Genomic DNA, 23,179 nt, shown 5'->3' with positions numbered 1-23,179 from the left:
GTGATTCTGCCCTGTTATATGTGGAAAACAGTTTTCCTGATGTAAACCACCACCTTTGGTTTTTACACTCTTTCTACCTCTTATTCCACATAGATCTGTGAACCTCCAGCACAGTGGTATGATAGAGATACCACACTTAGTGCTAAATATTCAGGAGTCTCTTATTTCCTGTACATCATCCAACTGTGAATTCTTATCTACTGCAAGAGGAAGCATCTTTAATGAGAGCTGAGCAATGCACTGATTGATGAGTGTGTAGCAACATATCATCAAATGTCTATTGCTATATTCATTTAGCAAAAAAAAAAAAAAAAAAATTAGTAGGTTTCCTATTAGAGCCCATGACCTATTTAACCTTAGCTATTGACCTCATGGATAGTGTCAGGCATGGATTCCATCTTACAAAACATGAAGAAAATAAATTTTAAACATAAAAATGAATAGTGAACTCTTATTGAAAAGTTGGCCTTGCTTGGAGAAACAATATTTCAGTGGCTTTATTGGGAGCTGATTTATAATGGGTTCAATTCTTCTTGATGAGTACAGGAAGCTCTTAAATTGTGTGAGTTCTCCAGCGTGCAGATCTGCTATCAATTTTTCTGCTGTTCTAATTTCGTACTTTATTAGATCATGTTATATTAGATGATATCCTATTATACTACATAGTGTAATATAGTGTAGTTTATTAGAATATATTCTACGTTTTATACTAGAATATATGCTAATTTCATACTATATTAGACTACATGTCCACAAAAGGAGGAGTGCCAGGGAGCTGGTATGAATCAAATCAAAGATTACCTTATGGTCAGTATGGTCCTTTAACTTAGTGAAGTAAAAATAAACCGTTGATTTGGGACAAAATATAAATTTCAGCAGAAGGTCCAAAAGTCTTGTTATCAGTGAGCTTTATAATTTCTCAGTATATCAAAACCTTTGCTCTTATTTGTAATTAAGATCAATCATATCTATAGGGGCAGATAAAAATTATAATTATGTTGATGAGTTTAGTTTCTTGTTTTCAATGTGTTTCTCATTAGAGCATAAGAAACCAAAGTATTTTCTATTATTACCTGACCTCTGCTTGTTATTCAGACTATAAAAAGATAAAAACGTATACACTTTTATTGCCTGCTTTGAATAGTAATTAAGTACTTTCTACTCTTTATAAAGAAATTAACTATTTTATTTTATTGACATGAATGTGAAGGTTGTTTTTTATGAATTGATACACTGGATGCTCTTTTTCCTTATATTGATTTGGTTACTGACAATTTTGGTGATGTGGTTTAAGTAAATATCACAACGATAGAAACTAGGCAAATTCTAAACACAAACTGGAAAACTTTGATTTCGTATATGACTTGCCACTGTACTCAGCAGAAAAAAATGCCTCTTGCTTTGTTTTAATTGAGTAAATTAATAATTAGAAGTGTGTTTTAAACAATATGATCACTTAGTATAACCTTTTTAGTGTATGGAATTTACAGCTTGAAACTTGTTGCTGATTAGTGGTGGGGTATAGAAAATCTTTCCTATTATAATTACCAATTTTTATTAGCAATTTTTCTCTTGAAAGTTTAAGTAAATTTTGTTTCATATTTTTTAAAGTTCAGTTATATATGTGCATGCACATTTATCATTGTTTTTGCTTAATTTGGATAGCTGTCATCATGAAATAGCTTTCATCATTCATAATGCTCCTACAGCACAGTAGCCTGATTTAGTATACTAAGAGCTTTCCAGCTTTCTTTCTTACCAGGTGTTAGCACGATTTACATCCTAGTGTAGAAGTCTCATGACATATCTACAGAACTAAGAGGATGATCTGGAGGAGCTGGTATTCTCCTTCCATCATATGGACACTGGGAATCAGATTCAGATCCTTACAATGGGGAACAAATGCCTTTACCTTCTGAGCCATCTCAACAACCTGTATGTTTATATTTAAAGTTTGATGTTATAGCAGACATTCAGTTGGGTCTTGTTTCTTTAAAGTTTATTTATAACCTGTTATATAAGACACAAAATTATCCATATAAATAGTAATTATGCAATAATGATTGCTCTATACATGTGTATAGAGCAATGGTCAAATAATGTTAAACGTATTTATCTCCTTAAACACTTATCATTCCTTATGTAATATTTTCAAAGTTCATTTTTTGACCTTTTAAAGTAATCAGTTCATTACTCTCATTTATGGTAATTCTACTACAAAACAGCAGAGCAGAATTTTTTAATGTACCTAACTGTTCCTTAGACCAGTTGTTGAAGCTTTCCTCTTAAACTTTACCTAGATTACTTAGTTAGTGTTCTTTTGCAGAGAATAAATCCCATATTGAGACCATGGCAGCTATTATACAGGAAGGAATTTGTTTGGGGCTTGCTTACAGCTATAGAGGTTTACTCTGTTGTCATCCTGTTGTAGACAGTGGCAGCCTGCTGGTAGACATGCTACTAGAGGAGTAGCTGAGAGTTCTACAAGTGGATCCACAAGCAGAAGAGAGAGAGAGAAAGAGAGAGAGAGAGAGAGAGAGAGAGAGAGAGAGAGAGAGAGAACTAACTATGGGCCTGGCTTGAACTTCTGAAACCTTAAAGCTGTAATCCAGTGACACACTTGCACCAATAAGATCCCACCTACCACAGGGCCACAACAGCTAATCCTTCTAAGTAAAGCTACACCCTGATGATTAAGCCTTCAAATATGTGAACCTATGGTGGTCATTTTTTTATGCAAACCACCACACAAACTCTTCCCAGACTCTTGTAAACACCATTCCATACTCAACTTCTAGCACACTGGCTATTTTAAATTCCACATATGGATGAAATTGAGTAGATTTTTGTCATTGTTTGCCAGATTTATTTCCCATTGAACAGAGATCCTCATTTATGTGGCTGAGATGTCAATCACTATAAATGAATAATGTTCTACTTTTATATAGGAGCTCACTTTTTAATTGATAGTCTATACTTTTTTCATTTTGCTGTGTAGGTTGCTTAATTTATTGTTGACACTTTTAAATTCCTGTTATCTTACAATTTCTTTTACAATTATCTCATTTGATTTGCTCTACATTTTATTTTTTTCTTTTATCCTTTCAATTAAATAAAGCTAATCATTTTCTTTTATCTCCTTTATGGTCCACTGCATAAAAAAACTTCAATTTATTAATTTAATAATTGCTGTATAATTAATATTACATTTCTTTAACATACAGTCTTTTCATGGTTGGTGATATATTGCTTTGTAACAAAGAAACATTTTAACAGTACAGTGATATTTCACCCCTCTTGCACCTCCTGGCCTTAAGGCCATTGCTATTTGATTTATTTATACCTTTTCTGTAAACATCAAAACATCTAACAATGTAACTAATATCACAGGAAAATCATACATTGCTCTAGTCCCTTTATTTTGTTATTTGGTATACATATTTCATATAACTCTCATCTTTACTTCATGCTATTTATTACCATTTCTTACTTATGTCTGCTGATAATGAGTTCTTTTAAATTTGCATGTATGAATATGTGCATATTTTGCCTGTTTACAAAGAGATAATTTCTTTGGTATAGATCTTTATCTTTATCTTGAAATTCTAAAGCCCATTCATTGCATTCTTTTTCAACAATATTGTTATTAATTCTTCGACAGTTCCATACTACAATGTGTTTTTATCATATTAACCTTTATCCTTAAACTTTCTCTTCATCCAACTTAATTTTCTTTTTAATAAAAAAGTTGACCAAGTCCAATTTATAATTTTCTAATATTTTTGATGTTGATGCCTTCCATACGTCCATAAGAATACAGTTTACCTACTAGGAATCACTTTTAAAGTAAACTGACTGATCCAGTAACTATCAATTTTCAATAGCTCTCTGGCTAGAGCTGGAACTTCATGCCTGCCTCCTACTCCATGCTTGTATTTTGTCTAATTTAAGATTGTCCAGGTCTTGGCTACTCTATTAAAACCTCTGTTAATTCTTATTTGTCCACAAAACTCTTTGTAGTTGTGATCAGCTTCTGCTTCTGGCTCTTATCATACTTTCTCCTCCTCTGTTTGATGAGCCCTGACCCTTGTAGGTTGGATTGTGATGCAAATGTTTTGTTTAGACCTGAGAACTCTCCAATTTATTTCCTGCACCTTGAGTAAATGTGTTCATAGCCATCTACTACAAAAATGGAAAGTCTTCAGTGTACTGGCTGGTTTCGTGTGTCAACTTGACACAAGCTAGAGTTATCATGGAGAAAGGAGCCTCTCTTGAGGAAATGCCTCCATGAGATGCAGCTTTAAAGGCATTTTCTTAATTAATGATCAAGGCAGAAGGGCTCAGCCCATAGTGAGTATTGCCATTCCTTGGCTGGTAGTCCAGGGTTCTATAAGAAAGCAAGCTGAGCAAGGGAAGGGAAGCAAGCCAGTAAGCAGCATTCCTCCATGGCCTCTGCATCAGCTCCTGCTTCCATGTTCCTGCCCTGTGTGAGTTCCTGTCTTGACTTCCTTTGGTGATGAACAGCAATGTGGAAGTGTAAGCTGAGTAAACTCTTTCCTCCCCAACATGCTTCTTGGTCATGATGTTTTGTGCAGGGATAGAAACCGTGACTAACACATTCAGTGAGGGTTGAGAAGTGAACTAGTTTATAGGTATAGCAATAAATCATTAAAAGGAAATTTAATACTATGACCATTTGACAGATTAACAGCAAGTTCTTCCTAGGGCCTCTAATATATCAAGCCACACATGTTCTTTGCCCTAATAAAGAAAGGTGTTATGTATGCATTTCATCTTTGGCACTGACCTTAAATTCAGTCAGAAAGTGATTATTTTGGTAACATTTGTCACACCCTTGTATCAGTAGGCATGTCTTGCCCAATCATTATTGTAGCTCAAAGATTCTGAAGCAGGATAAGATAGATGTTTTATTTTCTCCTGTCATATGCATATTAACTTTCAGAACTATGATTGTGTGCCAGTAGGAATGAAACTACAGGTCAGTATCAGTTTTATTTCTCCATAATCTATACTAAAGTTGTGGTGTCTTCAGCAATAGGGTATTTCCATTGAGTTCTAGAGGATAACTAAGACCAATAGCAATAGACTGTCATATAGGAAGTATATGGAGGCCTGCTTACAACTGTCAAACAGGCAACCCACTCCTGCCATTGGGCTTTTTATTTGCTAATTTGTGGTGTCTCCTGAGAGCACTGTTTCCCAACCCTACTATAAAGTAACTTCACTTAAACTTTTTAAAATATGTAATTTGTACTTATTTTAGTAAGTTTCTACAGTGGTTTTCTTTCTTTTTTTGGGGGGAGGAGACTTTTTTCAAACAGTCTTGAATGTTTGCAATCCCTCTTCTTACATTCATTATTTTGGAATTTGTTTGGGTGTTTTATAGGTGGCAATAATTCATCTAAGTAGCTTGTAATCAGCTATTTTTTTTTTATTATTAGGCAGTACTAATCAGAGCTAATTACTCTTTTCTGAAAAAGAGTTTCCTGAGTTCCTTATCTAACTCAACCTCAATTTTCTCAATTCTCTTGGTGAGAACCTGTATGATTTGGAACATTGGGTGGATGATAGCATACATTACTTTTTAATTTTTTATTGAATATTATATTTACATTTCAGATTTTATCCCCTTAACTCATTCCCCCCACCACCCAGGAACCTCCTATCCTAGCCCCCCTCCTCCTGCTTCTAGGAGGATGTGCTCCCACCTACCACCCACTCCCACCTCCTCACCCTCAAATTCCCCCCTACTCAGTGTTCAGCCTTTATGGGACCAAGGATCTCCTCTCCCACCTATGCCCTACAAGGTCATTCTCCCCTACATATACAGATGGAGTGATGGGTCCCTCCCTATGTGCTCTCGGGCTGGTAGTTTAGACCCTGGGGAACTCTGGTTGGTTGGTATTGTTGTTCTACTTATGGGGCCACAAATCCTTTCAGCTCCTTCAGTCTTCTCTTTAACTTCTCCATTGGGAACCCCTTGAAAAGATCAGTGGTTAGCTGTGCGCATCTGTCTCTGAATATGTCAGACTCTGGCAGACCTCTAAGGAGACAGCAATATAAGGCTCTTGTTAGCATGCACTTCCTGACATTCACATCAGTGTTTACCTTTGGTAACTGCACATTAAATGGATACCCAGGTGGAATGGTCTCCAGATGGCCCCTTCTTCAGTTTCTGTCCCACACTTTGTCTCCATATTTGCTCCCTTGAATATTTTGTTACTCCTTCTAAGTAGGACTGAGGCATCCATGCTTGGTCTTTATTTTTCATGAGCTTCATGGGGTCTGTGAGCTGAATCTTGGCTATTTCAAGCTTTTGGGATAATATCCACTTATCAGTGAGTATAACCCTATTTAAAAATGGGGTACAGAGCTAAACAAAGAATTCTCAACTGAGGAAACTCGAATGGCTGAGAAGCACCTTAAGAAATGCTCAACATCCTTAGTCATTGGGGAAATGCAAATCAAAACAACACTGAGATACCACCTCACACCAGTCAGAATGGCTAAGATCAAAAATTCAAGTGATGGTAGATGCTGGCGAGGATGTGGAGAAAGAGGAACACTCCTACATTGTTGGTAGGATTGCAAGCTGGTACAACCACTCTGGAAATCAGTCTGGCAGTTCCTCAGAAAATTGGACATAGCATTACCTGAGGACCCAGCTATACCACTCCTGGGCATATACTCAGAAGATGCTCCAACATACAACAAGGACATATGCTCCACTATGTTCATAGCAGCCTTATTTATAATAGCCAGAAGCTAGAAAGAACCCAAATATCCTTCAACAGAGGAATGGATACAAAAAATGTGGTACAGTTACACAATGGAGAATTACTTAGCTATTAAAAATAATGAATTCGAGAAATTCTTAGGTAAATGGATTGAACTAGAAAATATCATCCTGAGTGAGGTAATCCAATCACAAAAGAGAGCATCTAATTCATTTAATTCTTTACAGGGTTCTTCTCCTAGACAGAGAAAGTTCTGAGTTTAGATTTTTTTTTTCATATAGGTGTATTCATAAGTACATTGTGAACATAATAAAATTTTTCTGATTTGTTTTTACCTTCTCTCTCTTCTTTCTCCTCTCTCCTAAATGCTCTGTCTCTCTTTCTCTCTGTTTTTTCTTTCTCTCTTTCTCTCTCTCTCTCTCTCTCTCTCTCTCTCTCTCTCTCTCTCTCTTTCTCTCTCTCTGAGTAAACTTGAGCATTCCCACAGGCTGAAATAAATTTTTGGCTAGATGTTTTAAATAAAATAAACATTAAAAAATAACAATAAAATTTATTTTTCGGGAGTCTTTGTTCCTCAAAAAATTAGTTCATTTTTAAGATTAAAATTAAATTAAAATTAAAAATTAGTTCATTTTTAAGATCATGAGAGATGACTTATCAGTAAATGAATAAACTTCCTCAACTGCACAAGTTTTATGTGCTGGTAATATAAAATATTAAATAAATATGTAGCAATTTTATTATCTTTATTAATCAAGAGAAAAACACCCATTTTCATTGAAATAGCCATCTTTTCTCTTCAAGACAGTTGAAGTGAATGTTCCATGTCCTCTTAAAGTAAGAAAAACCATTTCCAAGATGACTTTCTTGTAAGTTAAGTCTTCAGTACAACCATAAATTATAGAGCAAGTAGATTATGAGAAAGTGAAAATACTAGATATGGCAAGATTGTAAACATTATTTTCTATTTCTGACTGACTAAGGATATCTACTCGTTCATGATCATCACAATTCTGATATTGAACTGTGCTTGGGAGATAGATGTTGTTGTATTTTTTTCCTTTCTTAAAAAATATAGTTTTAATTATTGGAGCTTTTTTTTTTTTTTTAGAAATATCCAAAGTATTTACAAAAATTTAATTCAGAATCTTCAGTATTCTCTGTGCTTATTACCAGTTCTGTTCCCATTTTGTTTTCTGTACTCAAACTATTTTCCTTCAGAAAGGCTAGTCAACTTCTTCCAGATATTCAATTTAGATATGGTAACCTGGACACTGTCTCACATGACTACATTTCTTTCAAGAATAAAGCTAATGATTATTAAAAAAACTTTGGCCCTTTCTTTATGTATAGGAAATATTGTGTTGCCAGACCAATGATAGCTTGAAGATTTTTGCTTACCTCAGGAGGATCTTTATACTTGATATGAAAAATTAAAAATGGACACAGATTTTAGAATGTTTAACATCTTATGTGAGTCAAGAGTGGCTAACCTTCAAGTACACTTTCAATTCACCATTAAGCCCTAAGTTCCAAAGTGCTCATTTGATAGTGTCTCTTTTCCAACTCATTCAATATTGGTAGGTGTGCTTTGTGTAAGTTTCTAAAGAATAGATCTAAACATGTAATGAGAAGCATCTAATCTGGCTGTAAACCAATTGTTTTAGAGAAAAGTCATTAAAAGAGAATCAGGTTAATTTAAATGAAGAAAAGCCAAGCCACTATTCTGTGTTTAAATTCATGACATTTTGGTTTTTTGCATCATGCTCTGAATTTGGTATGCATTTCCAACCAAAAATGAATTTGAAATCCCCCTTAGAACTAGTATTTGGTAATAGAAGCAATTTACTGGGAGACGTTTATTCACCTTATTTGATTTAATTAGCTTCTTCTTTATGGAGAGGGACTAATGCAGGTAGCCTTAGGGGGGGAAAAATGTTTGGTCTGCTCTCTCTTTGCAGATGGCACATGAATTCCAGTTTTTTGTTTTTTTAATTTAATTTTTTTTTATTTTTTTTAATTTTCCCAGACACACAGTTGACTCAGCTGTGTGTCCAGGATGACGCCACCAAGGACTGAGTCCCAGTTTTGCAGCACACTCTGAGGTTGACTTTGACAAGCTTTGAGGAGCAACTTAGTGGACAACTACATTTATCTACTATATTTATCCTGGAGTAAAGAAAAATAGTGTTAGAAACGCTTTTCCTCTCCATGTCCCAAAAGACAGTTTTGCTTTCAGGACCATGTTTAAGACTCTTGTAGACAGAAAAGCATGTTTTACTTATTTATAGTACTCTTCCCATTTTATTCTTTCATATAGAGATTGAAAGAATTAAAGCATCGAGAATTTGCTAGAAATGTAGCTTCCAAATCATGGAAAGATGAGAAGAAACAAGAAAAGGCACTTAAACGGCTCCATCAGCTGGCTGAGCTGCGACAACAGTCTGAATGGTAAGACACAGAGGGGCTTGGATGGTCCAAATTGCATCTCCTGTCTCCTGGGAAATTTCAATAATGAATCTACTTTGTTCTCTGCAACAATATAAACTTAGCACTAATCAACAAATATGCTTGAAGGAAAAGTCTTAGTTGTTAATGGTTCACAAATTAATAACTTTGTCATTTCATTTTTTTTCTTCCTAATGCTGCTAACTTATTACCCTGCTTAATGAACTGATCCAGAAAACAATTCTAATAAACTGGCATCTGTTCTAGCTTAACTTGTTCTGACATAATTCTTCAGTAATTTGTTTTATAATGATAACTTTAAAATATTTAATATGCATATATTATACATGTAATATGTTGAATCAATTCCAACCCCCATTCCTCCCTCCACCCCCAATTCCTCTGTCTCCTACCACTTTTCCTTACAGGCTTCATATGTTCTCTCTATATGTATACATCTGTAATTAAATACTTACTATCTAGCACTGACTGAATATGCATGTGTGGGATCATCTTCTCATCTACTGAAACAAGGATGGGTATCTGCATAAGACTCACATCCCTGAGGAAAACTGACTCTCCTGGTCCTAGCAACCATCAGTTCCCAAAGAGCTCCCCAGATAGGAGGGACAAGTGACGATCAGCTACCCAATGGTACTGAAATTTGAGTGGCTTGATCTTGTGCAAGTATCATGTATGCAGTTCTATGTATTAGTATATGAAATTGCACTGTTATGGCTTCCAAACACTGTTCTGTCTCACGCATCAACAATGATAGCTTTAAAACTGTAAATAACATGCATCTTTGGGGTGGATAATACATGTCCTGTATATTCCCTTGTACACACTTAAGTCTAGAAAAAATGACTGTATCATTGTCTGAGAGACAAACAAAATATAATTAATGTGGTTCAATTTACAGCACAATGTCATTTTAATTGATAATTATACTATAACATGCATTACATTAATACAAACTTGTAGCTGAAAAAATGACAGTTTAAAAAATGCTTGCAGCCACTGAATGATTCAAAGTTGTTACCTGGAATGCAATTAACATTGCAGATTGTGAATTGTGCTAATATGGATTATAATGCATAATAGTAACATAGCTAATTAATGTGGGTGACAGCAACCTGGTGAATTGTGGAATTTGTAGCTCTGCCAGAATTTAAATTCCTGTTGCTTAAATGGAACTCAGTATGCAATAACAAAAGCAAATGGTTTAGTTATACTACCACAAAACATTCAAAATCGATGATTAGAAAATATTTATGATATTGGTTAATTATTAATGAAATAGTGATCATTTTACAGTACTTACATATATAAAGTCTTTAGAATATGTTAATCAAATATATAAAACATTAAAAATTTTTAAATGTAAGATAAAGGAAAGTTAAAGGCACTATACTACATGTGTACAGAAATAAAGTTAATATAAAGAGACTTGTTCTGAGAGGATCCACACAATCAGAGACATATATTGGATACTAATGAGTCTATCCAACAAGAGACTCATGTCATTCAAGCATAGTAGTAGATTAATATTAAGAAATCAGACCTACTGAAACAGAACTTAGAACACAGATTCCTGTGTGCATTAATGTAGCATACAAGAAATCATGGAGATCACATTTCAGTTCCTGCATGATTAGTTACAGTAGTCAGTAAGTCAAATAATAATAATAAATGCAGAAGAAAGATATCCTAAATAAAGATCTTCATATGCCATTCACTAAAGCTCCCTTGTTCATCAGCAAATCTGAGTTTTTCTTGTCTTTACTATAGAAGTAACTACACACCCACATTTCTTCTTCTCCAAAGTAGAATATTCAGAAAGAATCAGAGGAATCATTGTGATGGTGGGAGTGGGGCATGATTTTCTTAGAGGGCAATAGGATGGATAGTAATGACGATGTTCCTGCTGATAAATTTCTAAGTTTCTGGGGTTGCCAGAAACTTAGTCTTCTAGATGGTCTTCTAGATTAAAATGCCTGCTCTATTAATTTAATATATCCATCACCAAACCTTATGTACCAAACAAATGCAAATATAACCACTCTACATGCCAGAATGTGCCCCACTGTTACAGAAAAGATAAAATGTTCAGTCCTCTAAATACAGAATTTCAAATCATAGAGGTTATTTCTTCCTTACAATTGCTCACCAATTGCTCTATTTGCTTAAACAGCCTCATGGCCTAATAGACATAACTTAGAGTTATAAAATATTTTTTGTTGCATCAGAATTGATGCATAAAAATTAAAATAAAAATGACTGTCACAGTACAATGCCTTCTTTCCTAGACTACATATGTCTGGTCCATTACCCTTATGTTTTCTGAAGAACCTGGCAAATGTGAATGTTCTGTGAAGATATTTCATGAGTATTTTGTGTTTCTTTCTGTGATGTATCTTGTCCTATTTATGAACCTCTGATTTTCAACGCCCTACAATTGGTCCTGTAGGAAAAGACACTGTCTACTTAGAATGAGCCAACTAACATTATTCTTCCATATAGGAAAGGTGAATTAGTGGTGCTGAGAATATTTGAATCCAACTGATAAACAAGTTTTGGCAGAAAATTGAAGTTGAATTTCATATTGGACAGCCAGCTTTGATGTTGTCTTGGATAACTTCACTCATACAGGGTCTCAAATAAAAGCATTTATTGAATTGGGAGGTACTCACTTTCTGAACATAAACTTTTATGTAAATATTTAAGTGTGGTATTTCTTTATGGATGTTTGTATAAAATTTGAGACATGTTAGTGTTGTTGATTCTGAAAACAGAAATTTCACACATAAGAACCAGAATACAACACAACAAAATCATTATATTCTGGTATGTCTATTTGTTTCTGTTTGAAAGATATGCCTTTCCCCATAGGAGACAATTTGTATACTTATTATGTTACTTTGCTTCAGGATTTGTGGACAATAGTGAGATATACAACACACTAGTACAAGTTAAATGGTTAAGTCTTCAGTCACTTTCTAACTAGGTATTACAAATGAATATAATTATTTCCAAATCACAGGTAGTTCCAAAGAAGAGGATGAAAAAAAAGTGTATAAACCAGGAAAAATTAGAGAAGAGTGAGTGTTTTCTGCTCAGGACCTTGAGACAGGAATCATGGGAGATCAACACACATTCATATATAAGTTCTTAGGATATGATGTAGAGCTTAGGAACTATACATAGTAATTATTATTATGTTCTGTATCAGAAATTTGCTAAGATGGAGGATTTTAAGTTACTTTTAACACAGATGCAAACACACACAAGAAATTATGTGTTGTGTTGAATGTGTCAGTGAGCTTTATCATAGCAACAAGTTTATACTACAAGCATATATCTATTCGATATCCCAAGGTGCATCATAGAATACCCACCCCATACATGTATTTACATCCTCAAGATAGCTATTTATTTTAAAATGAAATGATTGTGTAAATAAATAAACTATCGAATAAAATAAAATTATATGAAATAAAACATAATTTAGAAATATTAAAATATTCATGTTTTGTTTTTTGTTTTGTTTTGGTTTTTTTTTTTTTTTTTTTTTTTTTTTTTCAATCTGGAAGAGGAACTCCTAATGTTCTCCCATTAAATTTCAGTACTTCTTTTGAGTATAATACCAATGGCAGGAAATTGATTTTCCAGAAGAAGCAAATTTATTAATCAGGTAGCATAGATGCTGCTTAATCCAAAATGTGGCACACATGTGGAGAGGTATTTCCTTGTCACCAAGAAAAAAATCAGTTACACTGTAGTCATCCCTGGTCCTTCTGTGTCTAAGCTCCACCAACACTTCAATACCTGTATTTGGGTATTTTCTTTGGTCTGAAATAGCATTCAGTATCCCACATATTTTGTTTGAATACTTCTCCCGTGAGTGATAGTAAATATGACTAAGGTACTCTTTTATGAAAAGCATGGTGAGAATATTAAGGGAAGAAGATTGTTATGGGGAGGGGGGGAAGTAGTTCTCATTATGAAACAATTAAGGAAAAGTCACTGTTTTCTAAAATTCCCAAATCTGATTTCTCCACAACAATGGGAGACACTATCATTGTCAAGCTCTACCTGTTCATTCCTGAGAACAGATAGTCTCAGATAATTGTGTAATAAACAATGGCTAAAATTATAATTTGTAATTTAAAACATATAAGGGCAGAGAAAATAATAGACTGTAATACTGTACAAAGAAACAGTGTCAGCAAAATAAAATATGAATATCAAAAATTACCTGTTAACTACAAAAAGACTACAAGCAGTAGAGTACTGATATGCATATTGAATCCATTACGTGTTCTTCCTGTGTTCTTGTGTTGTAGAGCTAAGGACTTGGGGTTGGATAACACGTCAGGAGAGTTTTCCTTTCAGAAAATGGATTCTCCTCTTTTCAGAAGCCATTGGTTGCTTGTATCTCTTCATCTAGATGTGGGGTCTTATGAACTCTTCTCCATTGCTGTTGGCATGTCAACTGGTGTCATTATACAGGTCTAATTTATGCAAGATGTTGCTGAGATTTCGTGGCTACAAGTTTTCTATCATGTCTAGAAGACACTGTTCTACAGCAGGTTCACTGAGCCTCCTGCTTTGCCCTTGATCCTCCAGTTCTATGCCCTACTCTGATCTTCCCTGCATGTAGGAGTCTTGTAGATGTATCAGGTTGAGATGGTACCTCATAGTCACTTATGATCTTCATTTAACCTGCATGTGGATTTCTGAAATAGTATCCATCTGATACAAAAACATATTCTTTGAGAAGGATTGAAAAGTACACTTTTGCGTAGGTGTAAAGATAGGTATTTAGGATATAGTTAGTTATTCGGAATTTAAGGAATATATTTTAAAGATGTAGATTTTTAGTATTTATAGCCAAGAAACAAAAGATAAGAAATAATGAAATATAAAGTAGAAAACAAAAGTTAAATGTGCCTCCAGGCACATGGAAAAGATAAAAACAGAATGGTGTTTCAAATAAACACTGGAAAACTGGTGTCGTAGCATCACCTTTCTCAAGTCAGTATCAGTGTCCCTGTATAAGGAAGAGTGTGAAAAGATAAGGTGTGAAAAGACTAACTTTAATATAAAAATTTCGGTCTGTGTTTGTTTATTTTCTGCTTTCTGCTTGAATCCTTAATGTTCCTCAGCCAAATCAATAATATTGAAAAACCCTCTAAAGACAAAGCATGCACAGTTGGCATAAGGTTGTTTTGGAGGTAAGGAGCAAGAGACTGGTACAAAGTCTCATGGGAATACTGATACAACCTAAACTCTCAGCTGCTTACACTGTGTTCATTAGCTATTAACAAGAATAATGACTAACTACCTTGTTTCAGCAGAAGTAAGCAGGAAAGACTTTTGAAGGAGTGAATATTGAACACTAAAGGCGCTGAAAAATCAAATTAAAACCTGTCTTACACTTTGCAAATTTCAATTGCTTACCTAATATGAATATGCTGTTTGAAAGACTCGGAAACATGTTAAATCTGAATTTCAAAGGATCATAGGTTATATGGAATGTATTGTGATGCAAATTATCTATTTTTTTATTTTGTTTTGCAGCTTTACCATACAATATTTTATTTGTTACTGCTTTTTAAATTTCTAAATAACAGAATTAAACCTAGCATTTCAGGACTAGCCACTCTATAGCAGTTATACTGACTTGTACATGTGTGAGAAAATAGTCATTTTGTAGAAAATAATGTTCACCAATGAATATTAAAACACCTCAGTGTAGAAATACTATAGAATGTTGTTTGCATATAGATTTGATTCCAATGCTAATGTCCTAATCATTTGAATATTTACCTTATTTACAGTGTTTCTGGAAACGGACCAGCATACAAAACCCCGAGGATAGCTATGGAAAAGCAGCTCCAGCAGGGAATTTTCCCAGTTAAGAATGGCAGAAAGGTATCCTACATGAAAAGTGCCCTTCTCAAGGGAAAGAATGTGCCCAGAAGCACCATGGATAAGCAGCGACCAGCCATGCCAAACCGACAACAGCTACAATCAGATAGGAGACACTTGTTTGGGAATATGATAGCACAAACATCTTCAGATCTCAGCAATGCAAACCACAGGACAGGAGTTTCATTTTCATTTTCAAAAAAAGCCTATCTAAAATTAGAATCCTCTGCCTCAGTTTTCAGCGAGAACACAGACGATTCACATGATTGTAACAAGTCACCCACCTATAAAGTCAAACGAACAGCTGAGAACTGCAAGTGTTGCAGGCTTGCAAACGACGACACAGACCTTACTAAGGAAGAAGGAGTCCTCTCATCAAGCCATCTGGAGGGTGTTTTAAACAACACCTTCTCAATGAACTCTAAAATTTCACAAAACAAACATGAATCTATTAATAGAAGACTGAAAGATTCAGCTGGTACTCAGGCAGCTTTTTCTAAGCCTCACTTCCGTGTTTCAGAGAGAGATTTTACTATTTCTAGCAGAGAAAAAGAGATTAGGAATGCACTGAAGGATACTTCAGGAAACTGTTTTAATCACCCATGCCAAGCAAATGAAGCCTCCAGTCCACTTAACATTTACAAGCACAGTGATAGTAGGTGGTGTGAATGTCTGGATGACTTTTTGCCTTCAGGACCAAGTGAACAAAAGACCCAACAAGCACATCGAATTCCTAACTCCAGAATGGAAGATGGAGCAAAGTCTTCAGATAAAGCAGAAAGGGTTACCAAGAATGTGCACAGACTTTGCAGAGAAGGTTGTCCTCATGATCTGAAATCCAAACCATTGCCTTTCCTCCATGTACAGAGCAAGGATGGTCACACCACTCTACAGTGGCCTACAGAACTTCTTTTCTTTACCAGAACGGAACCTTGCATATCTTACGGCTGTAATCCTCTATATTTTGATTTCAAACTTTCTCGCACCACAAAGGATGAGCATAATTCAGAGGATGTACGAACAGAGTTGGAGAAGGAGGCTGTAGAAACGAAGACAAAACCAGAGAGCCAAGTCTCCAGTTTAATTAAAGAACAAGAAAATTTGACCCAAGATAATCAACCTCTGAAACCAAAGATGATTGTAGCTAACCCAGATTGGGAAAAGTTCCAGAGAAAATACAACCTGGACTCTAATGATTCTGACTCCAGTGTAAGTGAACATGCTAGTCTAAGAGACTTGGAAATGAAAAGTCCTGAAGTGCCTGCTTACCTTAATGTGTCTCTAAAGGATGGTTTAGAAAACAATAACGCTGATGATACTGAATTGGTGGGACCATCAAACATCCACTGGCAAAGTTGCAAAAGGACAGTTCACAATAATGCCTTGGAGGGTCTGTCTTTCTCTCCTCACATTTCAAGAACTAAAAACCATAAGCTAAATCCCTGTAGTCCACAGTCAGAGTTTGAAGAAGAAAACCAATGTACCTGGGATTTCAGTCCTTATACGTCAGGAGATCACCGTGAATATGGAAAGGATACAGGTGTAAGCTCAAACAGCTGCAACATCAGCGTGGCCAGCAGAGCTTCTCCAACTGGGAAGCTAAGTTATAAGAGATATTCTCCAGTATCACCTTTGAGGGACCATCCCAGATGTATGGATGAATCTTCTAAAAATATGTCCAGTTGGAGAAACATGTGTACAAGTCATAGGTCCAAGGGGACTAACAGCAGTCAATTGCTCTGCTTTTGTAAAAAAGAGTATAGCTCAGTTGAAAGGCACAAGTGGAAACACAGAAAGCACAATTGCCTCTACATGTCTGATGTGTCTCTAAGCAGTAACTATACTCCCTCAGAAACACAGAAAGACAGGAATGGTAAACTATCAGATTCATTTAAAACTAAAAAACGATCAAAACACAGAGACTGCCACTTCAGAGAAATGTACAAACTGGGTAAAAATCAACAATTTGCAGGGTCCAAACCCCCAAGTATTTTCTATTGTGATTCTGGCTCTCGGGTTTCCATTGATGGAAATAATGAAAAGACCTTTAATGGCCATGAACATCAGCACAGCAAATTGAACTCTTATTTGAGACAGAGAGCTTGCTGCTTAAATAAAAACAAGAGAAGCCAAAAATCTTTAGCCAGCCTTCACATTGGTGGTGCGCACCAAGTTAAGTGCAGACAATGTAACTTAGGCACAGTCAACTACCTTCTAAGGAGCTGTACAGGTAGCCCTTTAGAAACTACACAGTCAAACATTCGAGATGGAGAGGGGCCATCCTTGACTGCCAAGGGTCTTTTGGAAAGAGTGAGAGCCAAGAAGTATCAGGAGCAATCAACGGGATTTGAGATCTCCTCAAACAGTTGTTTAAAAGAATCGCAGACTCATTCACAAATTCAATGCACAACTAAACCTGGACCACCAAGTTTTAGCAGAACAATATTGCCTTTTTCAAAAAAGAGACAACACATAGGCAAAAGAAAAAATGATAACGGTAACATGGTTCATAAACCTTCTGACAAAGACAACGTCAAAAACTCAAACAAAAAAAATTTGACTACTTTGACAGACACTGAATGTGATAACTATCTTTCCAAAGGCATAAATGGTTCAGTGACTGACTCTCATTCTTTAAGCAGAAAAAACAATCAGACAACAAAAGAGCAATCCACGTCTTCAGTTAGTGAAGTTCAACCTTTCCTTCAAAGCTGTGACCCAGTACCAAATGATTTCCTTGGTGCTTTTCCATCTAATAGATATACTGGTGTAACTGATTCAACAGAGACCAAAGAGGATCAGATAAATCGAGACTTAGAGGACGTAAGCATGTCTGTAAATCACGTAGAGGGGAACATAAACTCTTACTATGACAGAGCTATGCAGAAGCATGACAAAATGGAAGATGAATTAGAAATGTGTCATAAATCTCTCTCACCCCCTTTAATTCAACAGCCCATAACATTTTCTCCTGATGAAATAGACAAGTACAAGCTTCTCCAGCTACAAGCCCAGCAGCATATGCAGAAGCAGCTCCTGTCAAAGCATCTCCGAGTATTGCCTGCTGCAGGGCCCACTGCCTTCTCTCCTGCCTCAGCTGTGCAGACAGTTCCAGTTCACCAGCACACATCCATCACGACCATTCACCACACATTTCTACAGCATTTTGCTGTTTCTGCTTCTATAAGTTCTCACAGCAGTGCCCTCCCTGTAGCTCATCTCCACCCTCTGTCACAGCCGCATTTTACTCCTATTTCATTTTCAACCATGGCTCCAACCATTATCCCTGGGCACCCTGCTTTCCTAGGTCACCCACTACATTTAGTCGCGGCTGCCCCCTTCCACCCATCACATATGGCATTTCAGCCCCTGCCTTCTGCAGCGTTTATTCCCACATTGTTTGGTCCGCATTTAAACCCAGCCACCACTCCTGTTTTCCACTTGAACCCTTTAATCCAACCCGTGCTACAAGGTCAAGATCTTTACCATCACTCTTGCTCAAGCCAGATGCAACAATTAAATAGTGTGAAAGAGGCCTTAAATATGGCAGTCCACTTGAACTAATAGTTATTACAGCGCGTCTTATGAATGAACAGCACCAATTGTTGCTACTTGTAAACCAATAGAGTAACATCCTCATCTCTTGTTATTAAAATGTTTAAAGTTATGGTGCGAATTCCAAATATCACTAATTCATTAGTATAAACTGAATTATCAGTATAGAAATGGGAGCATTTTAAGAACTTCTTTTTCTGAATAAAGTAACAGATCAAATTAAAATAATTTGTGAGAGAAAGGGCTGAAAAATATTAAACACTGGTTTGAGATAAGTTGTGAATTAGTGGTATAAACTGGTAAGAGAAAACATTCTGGTTTAACATAAATATTATGAAGAAAACATAAAATACCCTATGTTTGAAGGATCTGATGAATGAGCTCTGAATAAAAGTTAATTTCAGTTTTATTTTTCAAATAATATTAAAATGTCAGTAAAATGAATAAATGATTAAGAAGAACCCCTATTGTTAAATTTTGGCTATGTTGCTAATTTTATTGTCTTTTAACACATTTCTCATAGGTTCTAAGAGATATTAAGAAATATTCTGATGGATACAATCTGAAAACAGTTTCACAACTAACTTTATAATTATAGAAATTCTGTGGAAAGATCATCTTGCTTCACTTCATATGTAACTTGTGAGAGTCACTAGGATTTGGAATTAAAAAGGTTTAAATTTTATATTAAAATTCATACAAAAGATACTACTAGTGTTTGATAAACAAAAATAAAATATCCATAGAATAACATTTTACATATATTGGTAATGCCTTCAAACATCACAAGAACACATGCACACACACAAAAATCAAGTTTTATTTATTTTACTCCATAAAAACTTCATTTTGTTCAAAAATAAGAAGCACCAAGCTTAGAAAGAATGAATGTTATGATGGTAAAAACAAATTATTATTCATATGATCAAATATTCATTTGAAAGTCTTCCTGGCCCACAGAATTTATACTTCTTATATCACTTATGAGGTATCATCTATTTGGTATATAATTTAATATCCTTATAATTAGAAGTGTACATATACTTATATCTCCTGTAACTATGGCTTTCTGAAAAGTGAGATAATAGACCAGAATGTATCTTATACCAAATAATGATGTGATGTAAAGTTTGGCCTCTGAGTGGGAAGAACCTTTCTCACTCATTTTTAGAGAAAAGTAGCTACAATTCCTGAATACATGTAGTTCATTTCATTATGGTGAAGCACTTATCCTACTTTTTCTCATCCCTCATATCTACAGAGATCAATATTAGTATTCTTCATGTGCTCAATGAAATCAAGAAGTTTAAATAGGTAAATTTTCATACATGGTATAAAAGATACATTTGCTGCAAACAGAAGGGAGATAAGTAACTAAACAAACAAATTTAAAATATTAACATAAAGAATAAATTCACTTACCAAAGTAACACCAAACATTCTTAGATAGGGGCTAGATAGAAAATAAAACTGGCACCATCTAGCCTATTTTCAACAAATAAGAAAGAAAGAGAGAGAAAAGAAATATTTATCAAAACCACAGGAATTATTTACGCTCCCAGATGTACCTTGGCACATAGTTTGGCACATTTCTTTTATCCATGAGAGTTGATTAATATATTATGTATCAACAAGACCAAATCATGAGCTTGAATATGTGTAAGACCCTTTTTCTATTTTAAGGGTGTTTTCTGTCTTATTATTATTTTGGATTGTTCAACAACATAGAATACCTGACATTGTGCTGTACCTTTCATAGTTTTGTTCTCTTTCCCTAAATGGATAGAAGGCATTGGTAGTCAAATGGCATTAAAATAAAACCCAGTAAGCTTGTAAAACATACAAAAAAGCATATATTCAAATATAACTTGCAAATAGATCCACAAAAGTAACTATGTACATTTGGAATAAATCATCCTTAAAAGAAAATGAATGGAAATATTATTATAGATGTAGATAATACCTTGCCTCCCCACACAAAAAATTCAAAATATGTTGTGGATAATTAATTCCTCAATCAGATAAAAAAGATGAAAACAAATCCAAGACAAGGTAATTTTGAACAATCACTAGAAGTCTTATTAGAGAGCACTTGATTAATTTTTAAATTGCCTTGGAGACAACCTAGACTGTCTGAAGGCTAAATCAGTCAAGTTTTCTACTGGTCCTTAGATAGATGAGTGTAAGTAGGTAGTTTGGAAATATGTACTCCACCCTGTATTAGCAGTGATGTAAGTGCTCACTGAATAGCCCATCTCATACAATGACCACTAAACAAGGTGCTACCACTTAAACAAAAATGACTTGTAATTGAAGTCAACAGGTATAATGTTGTGGCATCAAATAGAGGAAAGGCACAACTAAAATCCCCATTCCACATGTTGTGTGAAGTCAGCACCCAGGCTGGATTTCAGTTTTTATTTTACCTTTACAGGAACACATGCCTGAAAATCTGAAGCAGAAAGAATTCTAAGTATATTTTGAATTCTAAACTAGACTCATTAAAATCAGTCTCTGATGGGTCATATTTTATCATAACCTTTAAAACACATGATAATGGGCTTGAGCAATTTTCTATTAAATGATAAATTTATGAGATAAGAATTTGGTGAGTTTACTTTTTACACCAAGTCATTGGGCCTTTTTTTGTATCTATCCAAGAACCAAGACTAAATTAAGGATAAGTACTGTTGAGAAGGATTGTAAAATGTTTATGTATATGGTGACATGTGCGCACATGAACACACAACACAGATATGTCTATATATTTTATATGTGAAGATTCAGAATCATTTCAGCATTATATGGCCTCAATGGATTCAATGATACATGATTCAAGATATTAAAGAACTTTGTATGGTGATCTACCAATCGAGTAATGCTTATTTCTTATTTTTTTTCATGGAAAAAAATGCAATGGGGCTATAAAATCTGTCCCCTAATATGCTTTTTAACTTCATTTTTATACATGTTATAAATAATGAAAAATGAGAACTGATTAGACAATAGAGAATGATTTACAAAGAAAATCTGAGACTTTGTCTCCTCCATCATACTGTAGGGGGATATTTTTCAGAATTATCTGAAATTTCTTTCTCACAGATTATGGATTTGATGGTGCCTACTCTTGTCATTCTCTGTCAGGTCTTATTGAAACTTCTGTTTCCACTGGATAGAAATGTATTTAAGAAGAACCAATACTGTAATAGACTCCCACTGAACAAAATTTTTAATCAGTCAGATTTCTCAGAATTGATTACAAGTTCTGACTGTCTTAGTAAATGAAGTTTTTTTTTTTTTTCCTGTAGAAACAAGGATAGCAGCAAGGCAATTTTCTAAACATTTAAAAATCCATTGAGTTTTTAACCAACAATACCCTGATCTTCAAGCATTCCGTAGAGTAAGTAGAGATATCAAGATGGTTTGCACACAGGAGTACTGGAATACCAAAAGTATTCCAGGATTCTAGATAAAAATAAATGAAATTATTCTCCTAGATGTTAGTAGAGGTCTAAGAAGTTGCTGGGATAACACTGACAACAGTACAAAAGCAGAGTATAATTCTACATCTTTTTGTAGAAATATTTCTTGGATTTGTAAAGATGATTATCAAATATTCTGAAGAAAAACATGGACATGTCAGGTTCAGCTTTCTAAAACCACCATTTAAAGACCCACATCTCACACAACTACATATACAACTAGTCTAAAGTGAGATAATGATCTAATTATTCTCTGCCTCAGCAAAGCTAAGGAAGAAGCTTCAGTTAGGTTCTGTGAATTGGATGAACCCCTATAGTGGAATGTTCTCTTGCTAATGAACAGAAATATTAAAAAGCAGTGAGTGAGCAGCTTCATGCAGAAGGAAAATGCATGTGTGCTCTTTCTGTCTCAGACAAGAACCACTTCAGTAAGAGGAGGATTTTAGAATGTGAGTTCTCATCCCAGTAATTCTTGGTCAGAGGATTTTCAAAGGTTATCATCTTGTTCAAACAAAAATATTACCCACTTCTTCTATTAGGTGTATAGTTGGTGACAAGGATTGTACTTTTGGGGCTTAAGCTGTATTAAAAATGGTAGCAATGCCCTAATAGATTAGGTTTAGAATAAGCCAATAATAGAGAGATAAGCTAAAGGGTCTTTCTCATTCTCTGAACATATATATATATATATATATATATATATATATATATATATATATATATATGAAGAGACAATTCCAATCCAATTTTTAATTCCTTTCTCAAAGTCATTCCTTATTTTTGTGACTTACCACCTCTCTTGTATAGCAAGATCAAGTCAATTGGTAGAAACAGACAAAATCCAAGACATCAGGAAAAATGTAACTAATATGTATGAGTCCATATGTACATTTGTTTGTCTGTATGTGTTCCTAATATACTCTTTATTCTTAAGTTGTGAATTTAAATCTTTGTTGAAAGTAAAAAATGTATTACAGTGTTTTCTTTTTAAAAATAATCACA

At 34.7% G+C, this 23,179-nt stretch overlaps 1 protein-coding gene across 1 annotated transcript in view; it reads left to right on the top strand.

Annotated features, from left to right (window-relative positions):
* Window positions 1–22,857, top strand: part of Znf804b (zinc finger protein 804B) — a 486,333-nt gene extending 463,476 nt beyond the window's left edge. The window contains exons 3-4 of the mRNA XM_076913094.1: window positions 9,079–9,209; window positions 15,050–22,857. Coding sequence (XP_076769209.1) covers window positions 9,079–9,209; window positions 15,050–18,704 — 3,786 coding nt within the window. The 3' untranslated portion in view covers window positions 18,705–22,857. The remainder of the gene's footprint in view (window positions 1–9,078; window positions 9,210–15,049) is intronic.
* The last annotated feature ends 322 nt before the right edge of the window (window positions 22,858–23,179 follow it).

Source organism: Arvicanthis niloticus, chromosome 15, assembly GCF_011762505.2.
Source record: "Arvicanthis niloticus isolate mArvNil1 chromosome 15, mArvNil1.pat.X, whole genome shotgun sequence".
NCBI lineage: Eukaryota > Metazoa > Chordata > Mammalia > Rodentia > Muridae > Arvicanthis > Arvicanthis niloticus.
This window is presented reverse-complemented; position numbering and strand designations above follow the sequence as displayed.